We start from the raw sequence: 15,539 nt of genomic DNA on the forward strand, positions 1-15,539 counted from the left end.
TAATTATGAATGTTCTTCGTTTCAGTTCCTCGGGGCATGAACTGAACCAACTGACCTAGCAGGTCAGTGAAACAGCAATCCAGCAAACAGACTTCCCTAAATACCTGTTGTGTTTAAGGTCAACAGATGCAGCTAACGGGCACTGAGGAACAGCAAAGGAATGCAAGTGAGAGACTGCTACGTGCAGATAAAATCTGACCACGATCTCTCTGCAGAAGCGTGGGAAGGAGCTGAAACAATAGCCTGCAGTGCCTGGCTAGCGGAAGTTGATTTTGGCATATTGCATCACGGCATTTACATAAAGAAAAGGGGGTGGCAATGGAACAGTGTCTTGCTTGCCCTGAAGTGAATTCCCAAGAAATTCTCCCATCTGCGCAGACTGAGCGAATGACCTCATTCCCTTCGTACACTCCTCCCAAGTCGGTGCCACAACCTGCTCAAATGTTCCCGGCGAGCGCAGCACACGCGCTCAGCCTGCTCCCCTCGGCCCTGCTGCCACACGTTTGCTCTTTCATAAACACTTTTCTCCAGGCCATGAAGCCCGGGTATGCCTGCTCCCTGCGTGTCATCAGCGGCACATCTAGGAATGCAGGCCAAGCGCTGTGCATGAGCACAGAGCTGTCATTTCCCCCCAGACCTTGGGTGCATGTCCCTGCATGTCCATCCACAGCATGCCTTTCTCCTGACACACACCCGAGCGGGATGGCGGGGCGTGGGTCTTTATTTCACAACTGGGGAGCCTAAGGCAGGGACATGCTGACAGAGACATTAAATAGCCAACACTCATCACCAAATCAGGGTTTAGGGAGGCTCCTCCCGTTGCTTTTGCCTTCATTCCCAGAAGACCTGACCCTCCAGGTAGAACAGGGTGATGACTCTTCATCAAGCCGTGGCCTTGGTGACTTAGGAGCTAAAGAAACAACCTGTGAATAATCGGAATCTACCTTCCTGTGGATGTGGAGGTTGCAAAGAGAAGAGAGAGCCCAAAAGGTTAAAAACAAATGAATTCAAGTAACAGGATACTAAAGAAGTTTTAGAAATTACAGAAAACAATAGGAGTTTAAGGGTCACTTGATCCAACAGACGCCAGCCAAAGTAGGACTGTCCCATATCACAGCGTTATGAATATTCTTAGATAGGAAAATGGAGAAGTCTGTAAACAATGGGGTTTGGGGAGGAGGCTGGGGAGGGATTGTTTAATGACTGAATTAAAATACTGGAGAGAAAAAAATGATACATGAAAGAAAATGACTTTTTTTGTTGTTGTTCAGTGTAGAGGGAAACATTTTGGTTGAGATTATCTGCTACAGTTCAGGTTTGACCTTTCTCTCCAAGACATAAAAATAAAAAAGGCTATTCAGAGCGAAAGTTATGTCTTGAAATAAAAAATTACTTCACTCAGAAAATGCTCAAACAAAACATGTAAATATGTCTGGAGTTTTCCCTTACTTTTATTTTTTATCCTGAATCATTCAGTTCAGCCTGGATTTGGCAATGCTTTTGACTTAAAAAATCCTTCCTGTTGTACAACGAAGCTACTGGTTGGAGGCAAGACCTGGGATCCTGGTTCTTTCATTTGTCTTGATCAAGCTTTTTCCTCTCCCTGGCCTAGATTCACTGCATTTGTCTCTAACAGTCTAACAAAGGCAATTTAGCAGCTCCTGCATTCAAAGGAGAAAGACAGGCTCACAGAGAAGGTGGATACGTATTTTGCATTGAACACAGGACAACAACACACCAGACTCAGGCATTTCAGTAAAGTGGCTAAAATGAGCTATGATTATCTTACTGCTCCTTGTCTCTGCTGCTCTCCATGCACGAGCAGGACAATGCTATCTCTTGCTGGCACGGCGATCCCAGAAATGCTAACATTTTACTTGCAGGAACATCAGAGCCAAGAGCAAAAACCCTGCACAACTGTGCTTCCAAACTGCTGGCTCTCATTCCCCTGACTTACTCTGTGGGCTGTGCTGCAAATGTGACCTTAAAATCCCAAACTGCCATAACTCTGATGCTGCCTTGGAGCGCTCTACCTTCTTCATTCCCTCTCCTCCCTACCCAAACAAAAGGTACATGTAAGAGAATAGATTGCTACTACCTTGCAGCAAATTTTTGGGAAGAAGGAGCCACTAGAGAAGTGTCTTCCCATGTGGTGTCCTCTAAAACCCTCTGTCTTTCTGACTGCTCATGGACAGAAGCACAGAAGCTGTCTCTCTGGGGCAATACCACGGCCCCAAAAGCGGAGAGAGCTGCAGCAGCAGTTGCAGCAGTGGGTAGCCTGACTGTAAGAGGGTTTAGTCCTGATCAGATTAGCCTTATTCACTTTATGTCCTTTACAGAATTTTGTACGAAATTTAATTTTTATAGTACTATTGTCCAGATAGATGAATTGTTTTGTCTTATGGCAGCAAGCTCCAGAGATCAGTTTTCTATTAAGTGAAAAGGCAAAGATTTCTGTGGGCAATGAGCACATCCACAGTCACATTAGACAAGACAAAATTTGCCAAACACTTAGCAGTGACACAGGGTTTCCACTTTAAATATCATCTACAACAACATTTGAGTTCCCCGAGGACCTGATTTCCAGAGGTATTTAGGGACTCAAACCCACACATAGCATCTTTTGGGATTGTCAGAAGTACCCAGTGCAGAGAAACCTTCAAACCCCTTTGAACAAGAACTGTCTTTTGTCTTGGGCTTATTCAGTGATAGCCCTGTGGAGTACAGAGCCATGAACAAAGCTGCTGGATGTGCTAGAAATAATAAATACTGAGCCTTTTTCTGAATGGTAGCCCATTTAGGTGTGGAGCCCACATATACATACTCCAAGACTAACTGCTGTTTTTCTTTTTAAATAGATCAGTGAAAGCCCAACTCATTAACAGAATGTATGACCTGCACTGAAATTTCCAGATATATTCATTGTAAAACAGTATTAAAGAATCATCTCCTCTTCCTTTCACCTGCCAAGTCCTGCATTTCCCCTACACCTCCCCTTGTAGAAAACCTGGCTAGCACATAGGAGGGCATGGAGGAAAAGCTGAAAATCAAGCCTAGGGCCTGGCTCGGTTATTTGATGAAGTACTGTAGGATATTGTCTCCACAGGCTACCTAAAATAATCTGAGAAAGACACAAGTGAAGAACAGAGCTCTGCATGCCCACACACTCCCCCTACACACGCACACATCTCCTGGAGGTGATTCAGAAACAAAGCCATGGCTTGGATCAACGGCACTCAGGGGAATGTGGGGCACACCTGAAGCACAGAGGACCACAAGCCTATTTTCAAGACAAAACAGGCAGAGCCTAAATCACGCCTGTCACCCTGGGAGTGTGCTTGGTACGGCACATCCTGCTCCGAACCTAAAGGAGCACCGCGGGCTTATGGGCTGGGCAGGAGGCTGGCAGGGACGATCCAGACCGTCCCAGTTCTCTTATTTTTTGCCAGTGAATTGCTCCAGGAGCTCTGGCCACATCGCTGCAGGTGATGGGCCACCATGCCTGTGCCTAATTCACATTTCTGGGGTGTAATACTACCTGACTCCCAACTCGTCACCCACGTGGAGCAGTGTATGAACCCATACCTCTGTCCTCCACCAGAGTATGGGAGCCCTAAGTGTCCTCCCCCATGCCAGGTGACAAGACGATGGCCAGAAGTCAAGTTACTTTTGGAAATGGCAGCATTTGCCCTTGATGCCATGCTCTGTGGGAACAAAGGCAACAATGGAACATACCAGTGCAGAACTGGGATCCAGGTCATGAAAGGAGTCAAGGGCCACAAATCCTCGCTAAGCAGCACCTATCTAAAGAGGCTGGTGATATCCTAAAACAGATCCCTGCTGAGAAAGGCCAGTCTGTAGGAAACCAGTGGGAACACTGACAGGAGAAATCGCAGACAGGTACAGGGAGGGATGGGAAACACTTCTGAAGGGGTTCGGAGCTCATCCCTCACACATGCTCGTATCGCTTTGACCTGGCTGTACCTCCCGTCCGGGGTGGGCAGAATCAGGCCTGGGCTGGAGGCAGGGGGCTACCACGGGAGGAGGGATGCGAAGTGTTGGGAAACAGCCTGTTGTTAGATTTCAGCTCTGAAGTGTTTGCAAAATCTCCCAGACAAGACGAACTGGAAATATGAAGACCCCGCAGCAGACAGAGCCTCTGCGGCGAATGCGGCGTGTCAAGATAAGCGTGGCAGGCTGTGCTGAGTGTCGCGGCCCCGCGCCTCCCGAGACCCTCACAGCTCAAACGCCAGGGAGTATTTTGTTCACTGACAAGGCCCTTGTGGGACAAAAATGCATCTTGTAAGGTTCTTCCCAGGGGTTTTTGGCATTTAGGTCACAAGGGCTGTTTGGAGATAATGGAACAAGAAAGAGCCCCATTTAACTCCAGGGGCTGGTATGCAGGTTCACACCTAGGGCACCGCTTGAGAGGGCCTGGGAAAGGCAAAGATGAAGCTTGCAGGAAAAGCCCTAATTTTTTTTTTTTTGTTATTTGTAGCTCTATAAACCAGACTTTCCCATATGGAAGCCCCACAGAACAAGACATAGCTCAACCAAATCCAACAGACGCTCCTCTCCCTCCACCGGGTGCAAACCAGGAGCAGCTCCACCAGAACTGGAGCAACCGCAATGGCCTGAAGCCAGCTGGGAAGCATGGGAAAGCCCTGCCGGCACGGGGCGCTGGGTGCCTGCTCCCCGCATCCCTGCCGAGCTCCAGCACCCGCGGGGGCCGAGCCGCGCGAGGGAGCCCACCACGTGCCAAACCACACGGAGCGCGGGCGCAGCTCAGTTGCGCAGCGATCAGCTGCGCTTCCTACCCTTGTGCTACTGATTGTGCAAACATGAATGTAATTAGTCTAAATAATCACCAAAGATTTAATAGCAGCCAGACCACCCAGCGGCCAAATAGCTGGCGGTGGAGCGGGGAAGGTTTGTTCGCTGGTTTTTGTAACACTTGCTAATGAAGTGAGGTCGGATAGCAAAGCAAACACCCTCCACGAGCGCTTCCCCTGGGAACTCTGTATGTTGTGGGAAGCCCCGCGTCCCTTGAAGCCAAGAATGTTCTCTCAGGATAGGCACCATGTGCTACTACCATCCCTGCTTTTAATTTATCGCCGCCTGGAAAGCCTCCCCGAACAATTATGAAACCAGCCCTGAGCCCCAAAAAAAGCTCCCATCACATCCAACCATGACTGAAAGCGCTCCTCACATGGCCAGCAGCGAGCCACTCACGCTGCGATCAAAAAGCTCCTGGGTAAGTGAGTTCACCCAAAAGCCTGGGTGCTGCAGCATGCTTGGAGCACGCAGCAGCGCGGAGCCGCTTCCAGAGGCATGAAGCAACACTTTGCATTGTATCCGTCCTTCCTCCGAGCTCACCCGCCATTCATTGTATCTCTCCAGCTAATTATAGAGCTGACAAACACACCCAGCTGGGGACATGCAAGCAGTTCGGAGCAGCATTGTGCCACGGACATCGATCCTTCTGGATAAGCTGAATTTCCTCAGCCAGGGTGGTCACTTAGGCTGCTAATTGTGCGAACTGCCTCAAAGCCACGTTCTGCCAGGGGAGCAGGACCTGTGATTCCCCAGGACAGGTCTGTGTTGCAGAGAGAACTGGGCGAAAGCCCTTACTTCTCCAAAATACCAAGAGATGACTATTGCTGTTTTCTTAGGGGTGGGAAGGGGGCAGACCCCCCCCCCCCCTTTCTGGGGAGCCAGGGATAGTCTTGGGAAATCCCTGCTGGAGCCAGCAGCAGCCTTTCAGTTCAAAGCTCCTTTCTTTAGGCCTTGAATTCTCGGCCATAAAGTCTCTGAAGAGGTTTTGATAAGTTGCATATCTCGTAGATAAGCAAAGCTTTGGATGAATCCCACGCGGTTTTCTATCTACCGCAAGTCCTCATTTGTTTTCCACCAAGGCACTTGCTGTTTTTCCTCTCCAAGGTGTTGGACAGAAATGTCAAGAGGCTGAAGGGGCGGCATTTGAGATGGGAATTTTTGCCAGGATGATTTTTCTTTTTCTTCTCTAAGTGCTATGGGCAAAGTGGTTGAGGGAAAACCTGAGCGATAACTGAATGAGACATGTTTTTCTCACGGGGGTTGCAGGTTTACCCCTCATGTGATGAAAAGAGAAAGCAGAGAAGAAAGGCAGAAGAAAGTTTGCTTTTTCAGACAGTTTATGTTGGGGAAAATTTAAAGCGGCAAATTCCGTGTGTTTAAATTTGCAGGGACCAGACTGCCGGATCTTCAACTAAGCAAATCTGCAATTTGAGTCTGGAACAAAGTACGTAAGCAGAGCCTGAAGAGAAACATTTCGGATTTCTGTGAGGCCTTTCTAGACAGCCTTGCACAGGGAAAAGCTGTAGAAGGGAAGGAAAAGAGAAAAGAAGTGAAGGAGAACAGTGACTGGAGAGATTTCCTGAAACTAATCGGAAAGAAACAGCCATCTACTCTCCTTGGCACGCTGCACACCCCAGGAGCTGCCAGCCCAGAGGCAGCCAGCAGTGCCCGGGTTATTTATTTTCCCCACTTTAGCACTGTCATGTATTTAATGTTTTAAAAAATAGTATCTTCTTTTATCTGCGGCAGGGCACAAAGCAAGAAGCAGCTTCCTAGAGCAGCCAGGCAAGAAGGGAGCTGGCAACCTGTGCTGGGTCAGGAGGAGAGGAAGATGAAAAGGAGATGGGATTTTGTTTTGTCCTTCACGGAAGACTTTATCCCCTCCAGATACACAACAGAAGCTTTCTCTCCCTTGGAGGTTGGCCGGCAATGGCCTTCCTGTCTCTCAGAGCTGCTCCTGGGTCATGCACAGGGCAAGCCGTGCAGCCCTGTCCTCTGCCCCGACTGCAGACGGTGTCACCTCTCTGTGCTTGGGGCTGCACTGTCAGGCACTACAGGACCAACGTCCCTGCTGCCCTGGGTGCTGCTCGCCGCTGTGCCAGCCCTGGCTTCTTGCCCGCTGCATGGGGACGCTGATCAATTAGCACATAACAAATAATTAAGCTGATGAATGCCTCTCTTTCCCGCATGCTGACTGCAGTTGCCTAGAATTTATGCACGAAATATGACTGAATTTATTCACTGGTGTTTGCAGCGTTCATAAGAGGTCTTTAATGATTTCTTTTAAGCTCTCTGGACTGATTGGGAATAGCGCAGGGCAAATACTCATTATTTCCTATCTAAGCAACAGTGCTGATTAGCCAGTGGTTGGCCAGATAAGTCACACTGCCCTGCTGCCCTCTCGGTGCAGAAATGCACAAGGTCGTTTGCTGCTAATGCTCGAATGCAAAGGGGAAATGTGGCCTAAGCAAATGCGGCAGTGAAGCCTCTTGTGCATTTTCAGGCTAATAAAACAGGAGCAGAATCTGACATTAAGTAAGAGGGCTCAGGATTAACGCGAATATGGGTTGAATCTTTGTACTTTCAGACAACCTGGACTGCAGCACTGCATGAGCCAAAAGTGTTTTGGGGAGGGTGGTGGGAAACGCAGTGTAACTTAACTCTTGACAGTTTGCGGACATTAAAGATCTGAAGTCAGCTCTTACTTGACTGTTAGCTTCTGAATCTTCACATGATGCAATGTTAATCTTCAGCCCTTTCCTAAAATAACGTGCGGAGTTGCTATGTTCTGTTAAATGTGAACCATGTGTCACCTCAGCAATGGCTGCGACGGTGAAAAGATGGTAAATCTCAAGCTTGTAAAATGTCCTGTGACATTTTGGGAGAAAAACAGGTGTTGCATAAATGTTAGACATTTATGGGTAAACTTGCAGGGGCTTTAAAAGACTGACACATCTGCCACATAGTATGTAACCCTGAAAGAAAAGGAGCAAAGCAGGCTCTTTCATGTGTTTCGCTCTCTCTATAACCGTATGAAAATACATCCTCATCTGGTATTGGAATTAACAGAGCTGGACTCGCCCCTCCCTATGTCTCCTCCAGGGTTTTGGCTTTTACACCCAATGTGTATTTTAAAACTGTGCCTGTTTAAGTAGGTGGCAAATTGTGCTGGAAGGATTTGGTATGCGGAGTATTTTTATTCAGCTCCCTTTTCTCTCACCTTTCATTGTTTTTCCCCTTGGAATATCTCCTGTAACGCTCCACTCATAAAGTTCTTCAAAGGCAGAGCTGTGTTTGAACAGCCTTGCCCAAAATCTGCTCTCCAGTCAAAGGCCTCAAACAGGAAAATAACTCATAGGGCCACGCTGCTGCCGCCGCAGGTGTCCCAGTCTGCCATGCAGCGCTGTTAGCCCCCTCTTTACCCAATAAATGTAATACACTGAGGCTTAGACTTCATGCTTTTGGCCTGCAAGGCGCAAGGAGAAGGCAGTTTTCTCACTTTCAAGTGTCTTGTTTGACCTCTGGGTCATCAGTGATGTTTTGGGAGAGAGGCGAAGCTTTGGAAAGCTGAACACACACCAAGGAAGTGACAGGCTCCAGGAAGGGTTTCCCAGTGTAGTCAGTGGAAGCAGATTTACCCCCAAAAAACCTCAAAACCTCCCTCTCTATGGGAGAAATGCACTAGAAGTGTGCCCAGCTGCCTGCCTCTGAACAATCTGCTCTTGCGTTGGGTGGTTTTAGCACAGAAACCAGCAAACAACGGGGCTACAAAGCACGTTCCCCACTTGGGTGGTCACCTTGTTTCTGGGTGGCAGCGAAGCAGCAGATATTTCCAGCGTGACTCGCCTGGCTGGTGAGCGCTCACGACTGCCTGGTCTGTGCAGACCCCACTCTGTCTCAGCTCCCTGTCCAGCAATAAATTTTGCTCCCAAACCTTACTCCTGCTCTTCTCCCCCTCAATTCAGCCCCACACCCTATGTGTTTCACTCCTGTCTCTGCCCCAAGACATGTCCACTTCCCTTTCCCAGTGTTCCCAGATGGGCCAGAAACAGCCCGCAACACTGCACCGGCACAAGATCTTTGGCTGAACCAAGGAAAAGAAACCCCCACCAAAAGCCATCTTAGAAAGGACTGTTCCCTACAAAGAGGTCTTCAGTCCCTCAGCTGCGGTAGAGAGAAGTTTCTTCCTCAGACTGGTAAAATGCATGATCTCATCGCTAAATCTAGGCTTCCTCTGTCTATTCTCAAGCTTTCAAATTTATTAATGTACATCAGATACTTAAAATAGCTGGATTTTCTTCATTCTGATCTACACTCAAATCTTGAAGATGAGGAAAAAATTGTACATGCCAGAGGCTACAATTTTCTTTCCTTTCTTTGGGAAATAAGTTCAAAATCTATCCTGTTTAGAAATACATGAAATATTGTAGTGCTTCAAACCACAAGCTTCATCACTATCCTGTCTCTAACACTAGCCAGAAATAAGTATTAAAAGAAAGCATTAAGAATAAGGGGATGTGTAGAGGGATCATTCCCTTGCTCAGGAATTCAATGTTTTAGATATCGCTGTGCCAGAAACTGCAACCAGATCACTGTATTTAATAGCCACTGATGGACTTAACCTCCATGAACATGCCTATTCTTGTTTTGACTTCTATTTTGATCTCTGTGGCAATGCATCCTATCACTTAAATACACACCGTGTGAACAAGCACTTTCTTTCATTTGTTTGAATCGTGCCTCCAGGTAACTACCATTTCACTCCCTAATTACTAAGTGATAAGAAACAGAGGGTTTTATTTACCTAAGCATCCTCCCTCCATTAAATTTTGATTTTATAAATCTCTGTCACTACTGGCACCCACTGTTTCTTTTGCAAGTTTTCAAGTCCTGGTTGATGTGATATCTCTTTGTGCAGAAGATATTTCCTATCTCTGACCATCCCTGCTGCCCTTCTCCACACCTCTGTCTGTCCTACTCTATCCTTTTGGAGACATGATGGTCAGAGAGCCAGGTGCACATGGGTGCACATGGAGCAAAGTACAGACTTAAAATGATATTTTTGTTTTTCACTCTGGTCCTCTCTAAACGAATCCTAACTTTCAGTCTCCTTTTTAAGCATTGAGGGTGGATAGCAGGTTGGGCAAATATACATACCCTTCTCAGTGTATCCCTGTGAAGGTCTCTTGAGCACTAGATGCAAAATGGATGACCAACAGCTTTCCTGATCATCATACTCCAGCGTTTTGGATGGAGACAGCCTTTGCCTATAGAGCAGCTAGGGTTTATTTACAACAGGAGTGAATGAATGCCTCTAACTACTTTAATTAAGGACATGTCTTGCACAGGTATAAGGCAGGTTCTGATGGGAAATGCACATGCATTAACAAGAGAGAACTTCAAAACAAACCAACAAGAATTGAATGTCAATAGTGAGCTGGTGCCTGGACTGAAGGTACTTCTGAGACCTTGGATTCCCTATTCTAGCAAAAATAGGGGATTTCCCTGGGCACAAAGCAATACTCCCTGAGGAATTCCAGGGAAAACAGGAAGAGACATCCTTACCTTTTTGGTCTTGACTGTTGAGGCACAGCAGTCCCCACCATCATAGTTGCAGAAGGCTCGGTTGTTGATGGAGTCACAGTAGTTGTCCCCCATGAAAGGCTGGAAAATGAAAAAGCAGAGAGAGACTGAGGACATGGACATGGATTAACAGTAACAGTTGCCAGAAGAAGATGAAGCCTTGAAGGAGCCATATAGTTTGTAACATTACTGAGTGCCCTGAAAAACAAGAGATAATTATTCCCCTCTCCCTTCAGAGCAGGCAGAAAAAAAAGGACACTAGAGCCCTTGTTGGCTTTTCACATCCCACATAAGAAGATGCTTCAAGAATATTAATTTGACTAGGCCCAGAGAACAGCATCAAGGCATCTAAAATTGTGTCACCTTTTGATAATTTTAAGCTAACCTTCTGAAACTATGTGGGAAAAGAAGAAGGTTATGTATAGCAACAAAACTAGCTTGCTTTTAATAGTTGTACTTTCAACCACAGTTCTCCTAACTATGCAACAAGTGTCAGCAAGGACGGTACAAAACATATCTCAAAGAGAAATGGAAGCGATCCGAGCTGGGCACAGGGACTACATGCCCTCATCCTCTACCTAGCACTTACTGTGTGTGACCTTGGCCATGACATGTTATCTCCCTCCACTCCAAGTTTAGAGCTGGGATAATGGCAATTATTCAGATGGCCGTTGAGGAGAGATATTAAGTATAATTCATAAATCACCTTGAAAAAGAAAATGTGGTCACTAGTCTGTGCAACGTGATCACCAGGCTATGCACTGCACAGGCCCTGCATAATAATCATGATTTTGAAGAAAAGGTTGAAGTCTGGATCTTCATTACCTGTTGGAGTCCTCAAGAGACTTCCTTGGAAGTCAAATCTGTGCCTGATGCTAAAAAACCACCGTGCCATCTATAAGAAACCCAAGCAGCTCTGAAAGTTTGGAAAAATGGATGCTGAGCAGAGAGCACAGTCATATCTCTGTAACACTTCTTTCACTCGCAGGCTCACGGGGCCATTCCCATTTTATTTGCTCTTCGGAAAATTCATTTGTTCTGCACTGAGAAAAACACACAAGGGACTTTCCTATAAGAAGTCATCTTCACAGAGCGGCTGGGGAGGCTTGTGGAGGGTTCCTGGGAGGATTTTGCAGCAATTGCAGTACCAGAGATTTCCTGATGATAGACACCTGAGGAACCAGCAGTGAGAGTTCGCCATGTTCTCCCCAGAAAGAGCCACGGCCATACTCATCTGTGTTGAAATGGACTCTGTGGAGTGGTGCAGATGCAAGCTTTTACTGCTGCTGTTTTGCAAGTTTAAGGATCTCTATCAGGGTATAGGAAGTCCAGGCAATAATGGCAATATTGGACCAGAGCAGGACTACCAGGAAGCAACCAACTAATCGACTGTCACTTGTTTTGTTACAAGCAAATTCAACAAATGCCAACAAGGAAAGCAGAATTACAGGGTGAGAGCCCTATCCCTGCAAACTGGCTTAACTCCACTGACTTCCACAGATTGACTCATTTATATAGACAAAGGCTTTAACTTGTGAAGGCCCTTCCAATTTAATTAACATACCATGAGTTACAAGGGAATGATTTATAAACAGATGGAGAGAGATTTTTTTGCCAACCCGGTCATATTCAAAAAGGTGAACTTTGCTCAACCTCCCAAGACATTTCAATAGGCTTCTCCATGTTTCCCTTGTATTGCCTGGCCTTGCCTGCTTGTTGAGAAAAGTTTTACTTTAATTTTCCATGCTTATACCTGTAACCGACACCTATGAACACTGGAAAAGTACTGAGGAATTTACGGAAGAATTTGCCATTTGTTCACACTGGTACGGAGTAGGCAAGTCCATCCTTTGGAGGAAAACAATGGGACAAATAACATCTATTACGATTTGGTACCCAAATCCTCATTTGGGAGGCCCTGGAGGCCTGGCTGTCAAGGGTGAGGTCTGTAGTATCATGCATATCTCAGTGCTCCCACATTTTTGGAGGAGCCTTGTTTTCTCCACTAACTATATAGGTAGCCCAGGGGCACTAGTTTTCCAATAAAACACCTAAGTTAGCTGCCTAGAAGTACATGGCTGACTCATAAACCTCTATTCCTGCCACTAGGGAGCGACAAAAAATCACATTGCAGCAGTCTGGGTTACCACTTTGATTGCCAAGAGCAAAATAACACCCCGCTTGCAGCCTTCTATTCAGGGAACCCTCCCTAATGCTAAGGAAATTAATACATTAGGGATTGTATCAGCTTACTGGCCCAGTATCATTGACCTACTGGCATATTATTCCCTGTTTCCATAATCATGAAAAAGCCTTGGTGAAGACGGTATTTCTTCTGAAATCTTAATGCCAGAGAACAAGCTCTGGCCCATTCTTGGATCCTGGAAGCATCATGCTCTAAAAATGATGCTAGAGGCCATTATCAATTGTCTAGGCAAAGCCTTCCAAGATGATAGATTGCGAAGCAGTGACACTGCTGAATGAATGATGAAAAGAAGGAAGTGTCTATTGATGCAGCGGGATCTGGCAATTAACAATGATGGAAGGAAGGAAAATGCTGAGAAAAAGCATGTCAGTAATAATGGCTTCTGGTAAATTATTACATCATTGCAAAGTTTGCCTCAGTAACAACTACCCTTAAACAGCAGGAGAATGGATACCCAATGGTGCATCAGCACCTGAATGGCATTTCTTAATGGTCGCTGGATGTTATTTTAGCTCTCTTTGGAGAATAGGGGCGCCCAGCCAGCCTGCATGAATGTAATGCGTGAGATGGCTTATGACATTCAAAGCACTGACAGCAGAATGCTTTTCATTTAGGGAGCAACTAGACAGAAACTATTACATTGTTGGAGAGTTATTACCCTCTTGGGCCCACCATTTGTATGCGAAGGAAACCTGTCTTTCACTTCAAGAGAAATCATGCCATACAGCAATGTGGTCTAGTGTTTTGTGTCAGATTTAGGAGTTCTGTGCCATGTTCCACCACTGTGGGCAAATAACTTCAGTGCGCTTGTAAAACTGGCTTACTGAGTGCGAGAGTGCAGTTGGTGCTGCATGAAGGCAGATCTGGGTTCAAGACACAGCTCTTCCAGAGCACGTCCATGCAACCAATGCCCCTGCCCATGAGTTTTCCCACTTGGAAAACGGGTATGATGCTTCCCAGCCTTACAAAGGTGCCCCAAGGATTGACTTCTTTAGGTGGGTGAAGCACTCAAGTCCTGGCATGATGGAAACCACATGAGTGCCATGACCCAGAGAAAGGTGCTCCAGCCCCGCCTAACCACTGGCAACATCTTAAGAGTTCTGACTTCACAAAGATTGCTGCCAGCAGAAACATCATTCTCCAAAGTAATTGGTTATTGCATATAAGAAGTAAGACTGTAAAAATATATCATTGCTGAAAATGCAACTACATTTTTCGGATTTTTTTTTCTTGTTCAGATAGAGGCACTTGGTGGAAGGATGCATGACTTGCTCACTGTCCAGCTGTGCTGTCCACCAAGTGGCATCATTTTTTCCTCTGGCATTCTTAAAGTTTATCTATCTCCACATCAAAGCCTGAAGCCTAGCTTGCCTTAGAAAGCATTGGTTCTTTAGTAAGACGTGGAAAACAAGTAAAAGCTTTTTGCAACTTCCCAAGAAGTCCCAAATCCTGGGAATTTCTGAAGGTCTACCAATTTTCTTAACCCACTTGATCATTCAGCTCCTGCAAGAGTCACCTCACCCAGCCATCAGTTCTAGGAAAATCACCAGTTTCAACACAGAGTGTCAGAACTAGTGCAGGAGATCTGAGTTTAATTGACAGGATGGTCAAGGCAAAAGTCTGTCTGCCCCACTTGAAAAATATTTCCAGCCCACATGACTGTAGTGACTGCTACCATAACACTTAGAAGAGCTAGCAGGGACCATCTGAACTAATGCAAAAGCTCACCTCACAGCCTTTGACACAATGAATCAGGGAAGGGTGAGGGTACCACTTGAGTCCTGCCGTGCAGACAACGCTCTGGAGGAGAGAAGGAAAAAAAAATCAAGTTAAGACAAAGAAATCAGTGTACAGAAAGTCAGCGTGCTGGTTCCTATGGCTCTCCTGTACCTAACCAATGAAGTTCAGTTCCTAACACCTCTTGTGTTCTCAGGACCTGGCTCTCCTCCAGGTATTTACAAGAAGTGTTGGACTTGACACTTGCAATAACAGAACATTTGAGAGTAAAATAATATTTAAGGTTTTCCTAAAATGTCATGTCCAATATTTTACTTATGGTGGGGGAACAAGGCAGAGAAAGGCAAAGGCACAGGTCCACTGTCCAGCTCTTGGGTAGGGAGGAGTCATTTTAGGAATTCATTTAGGGATTTCTTTGGTGCTGCAAATTATTGCTCTGTTTCACTACCCATATCTGTACTTCTTGAAGATGTAAACAGATAAAGGTGGACTTTCAGATACATTTTCGCACCATCCTTTAGATCTTAAATAGAAGCACATCCCACTACACACCTTCAAAATAACCCCCAGAAAGGACAGCGTCATCTGTTACACTCTATGAGCTTTATAATAATTTCTGTACAGACTATGTTTACAGATTTTCTGTAAGAAAAAAGTTGGAGTGCCTAGTTTTGGAGAAGAATGGGATACCTGCCTACTCGAAGACACACCAAGGGCAGTCATTGTCTGCCTGCAGACATGGAAAAATAGATTTTAAGAGTGGATGAAAGGTTTGGCCAGTCAGTGGAGATGGACGTCCAATACCATGGACATCTAGGTGATGGGACTGCCATCCCTTCATCATGACAATGTTCCTTTTTGGGTTATCTTCCGCGGACGAAACACTACAATGGGCAAGATGAAAACGCGGGTACTCATCAAAGGGCAGGGGCTGGGGTTGGATGGAGGCATGGGGAAGGAAGGAATTAACATTTGGGAAGACCTGACGCACAAGCCATCCCTTCCCCTGTTTATTTGAGGTCTAATTTAATCCATCTGCAGGGGAACCTCAGCATGTTTTCACAGTTTCTGTCATTTGAGGCTTACCTGGCGTGTGCTAGCAAAAGGACTTTTATACTATCTGACTGGAGTTGTTTATCTTTCCGATGCTCTCGGATTTTCCACTATTAGTCAAGCC

The 15,539-nt window shown here is 46.1% G+C and overlaps 1 protein-coding gene across 12 annotated transcripts in view; it reads right to left on the reverse strand.

Moving 5' to 3' along the window:
* Window positions 1-15,539, reverse strand: part of PAPPA (pappalysin 1) — a 370,091-nt gene that overhangs the window by 6,985 nt on the left and 347,567 nt on the right. For all 12 annotated transcript variants that reach the window (XM_080561611.1, XM_080561609.1, XM_080561610.1 and 9 more), the window contains 2 exons: window positions 14,354-14,425; window positions 10,402-10,500 (listed from right to left, as the gene is read on the reverse strand). In XM_080561611.1, coding sequence (XP_080417737.1) covers window positions 10,402-10,500; window positions 14,354-14,425 — 171 coding nt within the window. The remainder of the gene's footprint in view (window positions 1-10,401; window positions 10,501-14,353; window positions 14,426-15,539) is intronic.

The sequence above is a fragment of the Anser brachyrhynchus genome (assembly GCF_964034855.1).
Source record: "Anser brachyrhynchus genome assembly, chromosome: 19".
Classification (NCBI taxonomy): domain Eukaryota; kingdom Metazoa; phylum Chordata; class Aves; order Anseriformes; family Anatidae; genus Anser; species Anser brachyrhynchus.